The sequence below is a fragment of the Macrobrachium nipponense genome, chromosome 35, assembly GCF_015104395.2.
Source record: "Macrobrachium nipponense isolate FS-2020 chromosome 35, ASM1510439v2, whole genome shotgun sequence".
Lineage (NCBI taxonomy): Eukaryota > Metazoa > Arthropoda > Malacostraca > Decapoda > Palaemonidae > Macrobrachium > Macrobrachium nipponense.
In genome coordinates, this window is record NC_061096.1 from 59468562 (window position 1) to 59475620 (window position 7059).

General features: G+C 39.0%; 1 protein-coding gene across 1 annotated transcript in view; it reads left to right on the plus strand.

The window, feature by feature from the left end:
- The first annotated feature begins 1610 nt into the window (after nucleotides 1-1610).
- LOC135208826 (uncharacterized) overlaps nucleotides 1611-7059 on the plus strand; it is a 21168-nt gene continuing 15719 nt past the window's right edge. Inside the window, exon 1 of the mRNA XM_064241385.1 lies at nucleotides 1611-2729. Within this exon, the coding sequence (XP_064097455.1) occupies nucleotides 2162-2729 (568 nt within the window). The 5' untranslated portion in view covers nucleotides 1611-2161. The remainder of the gene's footprint in view (nucleotides 2730-7059) is intronic.

Consider the following 7059-nt stretch of genomic DNA (forward strand, 5'->3'; position numbering starts at 1 on the left):
TCCATCGTCCATCACAGCATCGCGATGCTGTGAATGCAATAATTTTATTTCATTTATTATTTTAATAAAGATAAAAACCAAAATAAATGAAGGTTTTGGAACCGTAATTGCAAATAAATTCTATCATTTGAAATTCCACGTTAAAAAATTATTTTATATGAAAATTGCAACAACAGTTAAAACATAGAGAGAGAGAGAGAGAGAGAGAGAGAAAATTTCAAGTGATAGGAAATCAACTGCACCTTAGACCAATTGTCGTGAATACATTAATAAGTGAATTAAATACACATTCATAAACAAAGACCTCGTATAAGGACTTGGAGACCACGGCTTGTCGTTTCTAAGTAAAGTGATAAAATGTACTTGGAATGTCCTTGTTTGTAACTGTATAGTATAGTACTTTTACTTATCTCTGGGTACAGATTTCGGTGCTAGAATCGCTGCTGTCTCTATGTATATGTATGTGTGTGTCTATATGTGTGTTAAATACGTACGTGCGTAGGTGTATAATGCTTATAATACCGGTTTAACAGGCATCAATAAATACAGAACCATTTACATTCCTCCGACACAGTCTCCCAACTTCATTGATTAAGAAAAATAAGAACAAACAACGTTTTGAGAACTCGTCTCAAACCGTTTATGGTGCCCACTATACCCAACCGACTGATGCCCAAACCATACCCAACCAGCGGCCGACTGTTGATTTGTGTCACAAAATTTAGCGGCCATGATTGGTGTCATGTGAACTCTTCACGAACAGAGCATGAGATCTTGTTATTTACTCTGCTCACCGCAATGGTGACAACTATCTAACAAGATGGTATTCAGTATGCTTTGATATTAATTCTGAGAGAGAGAGAGAGAGAGAGAGAGAGAGAGAGAGAGAGAGAGAGAGAGAGAGAGAGATTATTGCCTAATGACGTAGGAGAAAAGTAACCGAAAGAGGTGAGAGTACAAAAAAATACCCACAATTAGTCGTAGTAGCTAGCCATAGTAGTAGCTGTAGAGTAGTAGTAGCATTTATGAAGTTGCCAATATCTTAATTCTTCGACGTGGATCATTTATTACTGAAGACGACGCAAATTTTATACGATAGTGGCAGCGAAAGAAAGTGTCACCATGAGTTTTCTTTTAAAGTTTACAACTGAAATGTTACACACGGAATTGCGTAAATATATCGAATCCATAATTCGTCGTTCATAAGCATCTGGCAGGGCCTTGTTTGCATTTACTCATCTTGACATTGAAGGGTTTGGCGCGAACTTTCAAAATGCCGCGCCGCAGTTGACAGTTGATATTTTTGTTTGACTTATTTACTTCACCTACAGTCGTGTCTTCGTGAAAATTGTATCCATCTTTGATTAAAGGTAAGATTTACATAGAGTTTATGGCATTTCCGTCTATGATCTTAATAGGGTAATAAGTAAAACTAGAGTTTTGATCTATTAGTCCCGTGCGATGGGCGGGACATCGTGTGGGCAAGGGCGCTCATTGGTTACCGGGAATTATCTCCCATGGGGTTGTGGGAAGAACAGGTTTATTTGCACGTACGCTTGATATTTGTAAAATTATAATGCTTTAAGTGTAAACTGCAGTACATTGAGAATCCGCAGATGAGAATTAAAGAACAACCTTAAACAGGTCAAGAAAAACAAGTTTTCAACTCTTGACAAACGATGGGAAGAAAGCGAAGCGAGCGACTAAGTCTAACGCAAAAGTCGGTTAGTTTTCGGACGGCATCATAGGCAATCAGACGCCAGGAGGACCCGCCGCCGCTCGGAGCAACTGCTGCGTTAGTGGCGAGCGAGCGAGAGCGACGAGGGCTTTTCGAAGTTAAATGGCCTGACAGAAAGGACCGTTGGCCCATGTCCCGAGGAGGCTCCCTCTCGCGCGCGCGTTCTTTTGAAAGTTCGAAGTTAAAGGTCCCACTTCAAGTCGGTGATACGAGATGTTATGGTCAGACGCAGTGCTCGCACTCCATCAGTTGCGGCCGAGATCTTAGACAGTGCGGACGGAGAGAGAGAGAGAGATAGAGAGAAGGGTGCCTTAAAGTGATTATTTTTCGGGGAGAGTGGTTTGTTGTTGGTGTTTTAGGGCATCAGATCAGTTGACGAATTGCCCCCCCTGGCCCCCTTTCCGAAGCGGAAAGTTCGCTAAGATGATATCGCACGCGATGGACGACCCATATTCTCCGGCGAAGGCGGACATCCGCAATTTCCTCAAGAAATCCGCTGCAGCGAGACGGGCTCTGTCGGAACTCGGGCCGAACGACCCCAAGGCGAACATGCGCATGGCCGAATCGCTCATTACCATCACGGCGGAGCAGTTCATGAAGAAGTGGAACTTCGACCCGATCAGCTTCAGACCGATGGCCCCTGGAAGATACGTTTGGACTCCCGTCAAGACTAAAAAGATGTCGTCTCAGACGACGACGACGCCCACAGCCCTGTCGGCGACGACCTCCCTACCCTCATCCTCTTCCTCCTCCTCTGCTGCGACGCCGTTCGCGAGTTTAGCGAAAGAAACGATCGCGAGCGCCCTAGAAGAGCGATTGTCCGGCCACCATCTGTCGAACGATGCTATTGATTTCTCCTCTGCCTCGACGACCCACAAGACGACCACGACGACTCTCGTTTCTCCTGTCCTTCGAACCCCGAAGAAGTCCTCGCCCTCTTCCTCCGGCAGGACGTCGACGACTCCCAAAACAAAGCAGTGTAAAATCACAGGTGAGTTAATTTAGACGTCCCTCAAGATAGAGGTCTATATGTTTATTTTATATACATAAGGCGTTGCTTGAGTTTGCTTGTTACTGCAACATGTTTTGTTTTATTTTTTTAGAGAAACCGAATTGACACTTGTTTAATTCGGAAAAGCCAGATATATTGCTGATGAATAGTTGGTGCATCCGCATATTTCAGAGTTACCCGTAACTACGCATGTTTTTTAAGCTGTTGAAATATTACGCTTATTGAAATATAGGCACCCAGTATGCCAACGCTTACCGGTATAGCTATTGATAATTCCACTTATTAAAAAAATGTTCATCAAAGTAAAATCTGTTCTGTTAATGACCTCAGGCCAATTTGTTCTCTTTTTAATATTTTGGGCACATGAGACCTATACCTATTCTCTAAGCTTTAGGCTTCAGAATGTTGTTATATCTTATTCGTCAAATATGTGTTCCAATAGGTCGTTCGTGTATCCGTGATTTAATTTAGGCTTATATTCTACGCGGCGAGCGGTGTAGACCTATTGATTTTTTTTCCCCCACTAAAATAACCGCCTTCACTTTTCCGGACGAAGTAGGTGGTAGGCGTAGGTTATCGAGAGATCGCGTGCTGTTGATTTTAGGTTATATAGTTCTAATTAAAAGCCACCACCAAACATAATATAATTACCAAACCATATTTTCTATTTTAAGAGCTCATTGTAATAAGTCCGTAAGTGGAACGATTATCTTTATCCATCCATATAAGACTCCATATATTTCAAATGTTAGTCACCAATAGCGTTTCATAAAAATAAACTATTGGTATAGAACTAGGCCTAAGCTGAGTTAGGAATAATAAACACAATGCTGATATATATATATATATAAATATTTATATATATATATATATATTATACCCACACATGCGTTCTATATACTGTTCTTAACAGCTAACCAACAGTAATGGAAAATGCACACTGATTAGCTTTGTTTTATCTAAAATGAATACATTTCAGTTTAGCATTCAACGTTAATCTTCTAATTAACGGAACTTGTTGGGTACCAAAAAAATGATGTATTGTGGTAGTTAACGGAAAGTTTTAATTAGGCGCATAATGACAAAAGTATCTAAAGGAATTTCATATCAACTCTGACTAAAAATACTGCCCTTTCAAAATTTCTTTTGTGTATAAGAATGAACAAATCTAATGCACGTTTACCCTTAATATTGACCCGTGCAGTTATTAATGCTGTAAAGGTAGTTGCAACTGAATTATTCGTTCTAGACAAAATGTCTAGAAATGGCAATAAATATTGCTTCATCGTATTATCAGTGCTTATTGAGATAACAAAAATTCACTCAAAGATTCCCCGGAGAATATAAATTTAGGAAGTATATATATATATATATATATATATATATATATATATATATATATATATATATATATTGAAATTCGTAAATCTCTAAAGAGATAATTTACTCTGTTGATCTGGTGGCATCAAGCGATGTTTCTGGGGAATTGCTGATATACGGTTAGGACGGCAATTATCTATTTCTTGCGCCGGAAATATCTATAAGGATTGGCATCAGAACTATTCTTGGTTCAAAATGTTGAAAATTAAGGACCTTACAAACATCTGGACTATGGCCATAGCAAAACCGCACTGCTATGACTTTCTCCATTAAACTCACACCGTAATGTGTATGGTACTAAAATAGCCAATATTATAGTACTAATCTTTCCGTTATATCCTTTTCCACTCAGATATTCGAAAATGGGTTGACCTCTAGGATAAAAACCCACCATAATCGATTAACTATCTGGTACAAAAATTCATGCTTGAGCGGACAAAATGCCATAAACTTTTTTTAGGAACTTTCCTAAGTATTTTTGTCACCTACGAAACTTAAATCATTAGTATTGCTGTGGCAATGAGGAATAGTTGCAGTTTCTGAAACATTTCTCATCTGAGTTGTTATGACTTGACTCGGCTGAAAAAATGACCTTTTAATTTTATGAAGGTATTAACGTCTGCTTTAGCGACAGCCAGTTTCAGTAAAACACATTTGAAGAGTCAGCATTGGGATGGAAGTCTCCACCTGCTTCCTATGCGCTGTTTCCTGTGAGTTGTTTATTATATAAATTATATATATTTAATATACACACATACGTATACACGCATTACGTTTAGTTGAAATTCTATCGCCCTTTTGAAGGATTGATGAAGTGAACAAAAAAAATCTGATTTCGTACACGATGAGAAACTTGAAATTTAATGATTTTCAACGCGATTCATGCGCGTACGGATATTAATACAGATGTTATTTTATATGCGTATTAGTTATGAAATACTGTTTTAATTTAGCAGAGTATGTTTATCAGCATTGGTGTTAATTTATGCTTGACAAAATTCTATTTAAACGAAGCTTCCAAATTATGACTTTTCTTTCTTTTTTATTATTTTGTGCAGTTGAGAAGTGCATGTCGTTAACATCTTATTAATTAGTTGAACAAACAGAACATTTCTATACTAGCAATTTAAGCTTGCGAGAAGCTTATATTAACCATTTCTCTCTCTCTCTCTCTCTCTCTCTCTCTCTCTCTCTCTCTCTCTCTACTTCATCTCACTTCAAGATTGCTTTTCTGTGACATCATCAAGTTGGCATGACGTCATGCGTTCGTTTCCTCAGCCAATTACATCACCGCCTGATTTCCACTTTTCACGGTTCTTGAGGGACAGAGAGAGAGAAATAGAAACCAACCTTACTAAGAGGCGTTATTTGGTCTATGATAAATTTCCAAGTTATCGTGCTTATTTTCAATAATAAGCTACCACTTCGGAGCCTATATCTAAAATATATTCGATTTATCACATGACGTCATATTGAGAGCGTGGAATGCTGACGTCATATGAACAATGTTCAAATGGCACTCGCGTCATGTGCTCGAAGTGTCGTGGGGTGCCACAAGTGCTTCTGAAGATGTCAACATCTTCGGTGCTTTACCTTCCACATATCTCCGCTCATTTCCAGCCTCCCTTCTCACAGTTCTCATCCAAGTAGAGTAAGTCTTGGGTCTTCCAACATAAGCCCAACTGAACCTCTCGAAGTACCATATTCTCACAGGTGTTGTGCAAAAGCCGTGGCGCTATCCAAGCTATCACCACCTCACTTCATTATCTCATTATCTTATCTACTTGCGGAACTTCTTAAGATACATTTCTTTATCTGTTTTGTATCTTATTTTTCTTATATATATGTTCGCTTTTTTTTTGTGTCTGGAATTGGAAACTTGGTTTGTTAGTAGGTCACGTACCGCGCGTCCTGTCCACATGCATGTCAGCCAATTAAATATTCATGTTTTTAGTTAATATTTATTTAGGTTGGTGCCCCTTTAGTCAGTGAATATTTTAGGAGAGGCGAAAGGGAGAGATGCACTGTGAAAATTATTATGTATTTAGGTCTCTTGACGAAACGGGAAACCCCTTCGTCGCTAGAAAAAAAAATGTAGTCGGTATAGCTCGTATTTCCCGAGGAATATCTCCCAGGATGTGTAAAATTTGATTTATTTATTGCCAAATATCCCATCTTTAATATTTCGTAAAAATTTTCTCGTGGAATATCTTCCAGGATGTGTAAAATTTGACTTATTTATTGCCAAATATCCCATCTTTAATATTTCGTAAATATTTTCTCGTGGCGCACACCAACGTATCCGTCAAGTTTGAAAGCCAATAGATTACTTATAGGCTGGTTTGTTTTCTCAATTTGGATACCCAGGATAGCGTGTAGAATCACATTACAATGTACGCAATTCGAAATATCGGTGGTATTTTAAGTAAAGAATGTTTTGTCGTCTTCAGAAATACTCGCGTATGTAGGCTAAGACAAACATATCTTAGTCTTTAGAATATAACGTAATTCCTACTTGCTGTCGACATTCCAAAGCATCCTGAAGAATCATTCTAAGCACAAGGCTAATGATATACACGAGGAGCCCTACTAAAACCAGACTCAGTTCACATTGCTTTCTGCAACAAAGAATGCAGATGCAATGGAGACTGATGCAATTGAAAAAGCTGGCGAAAGCAAAAACTACGCCGATAACTTACAGTTGGCCCTGAATGAATTCTCCCGATAGAAGCCGAAGCTCTCCTGGCAGGGATTTCTGGCTGGGAGTAACCGGTGGAGATCAAGGGTAAGTTTCGCACAAGAGAGGGAAGTTGGTGAACTATACGACGTGAGATGTTTTCCGCATACTAGCTAACGCCCTTTAGACAGGTAGATATCAACCATACTGACTAAGGTGCATTCAATATACTTCTTTACAGTAACCTTACTC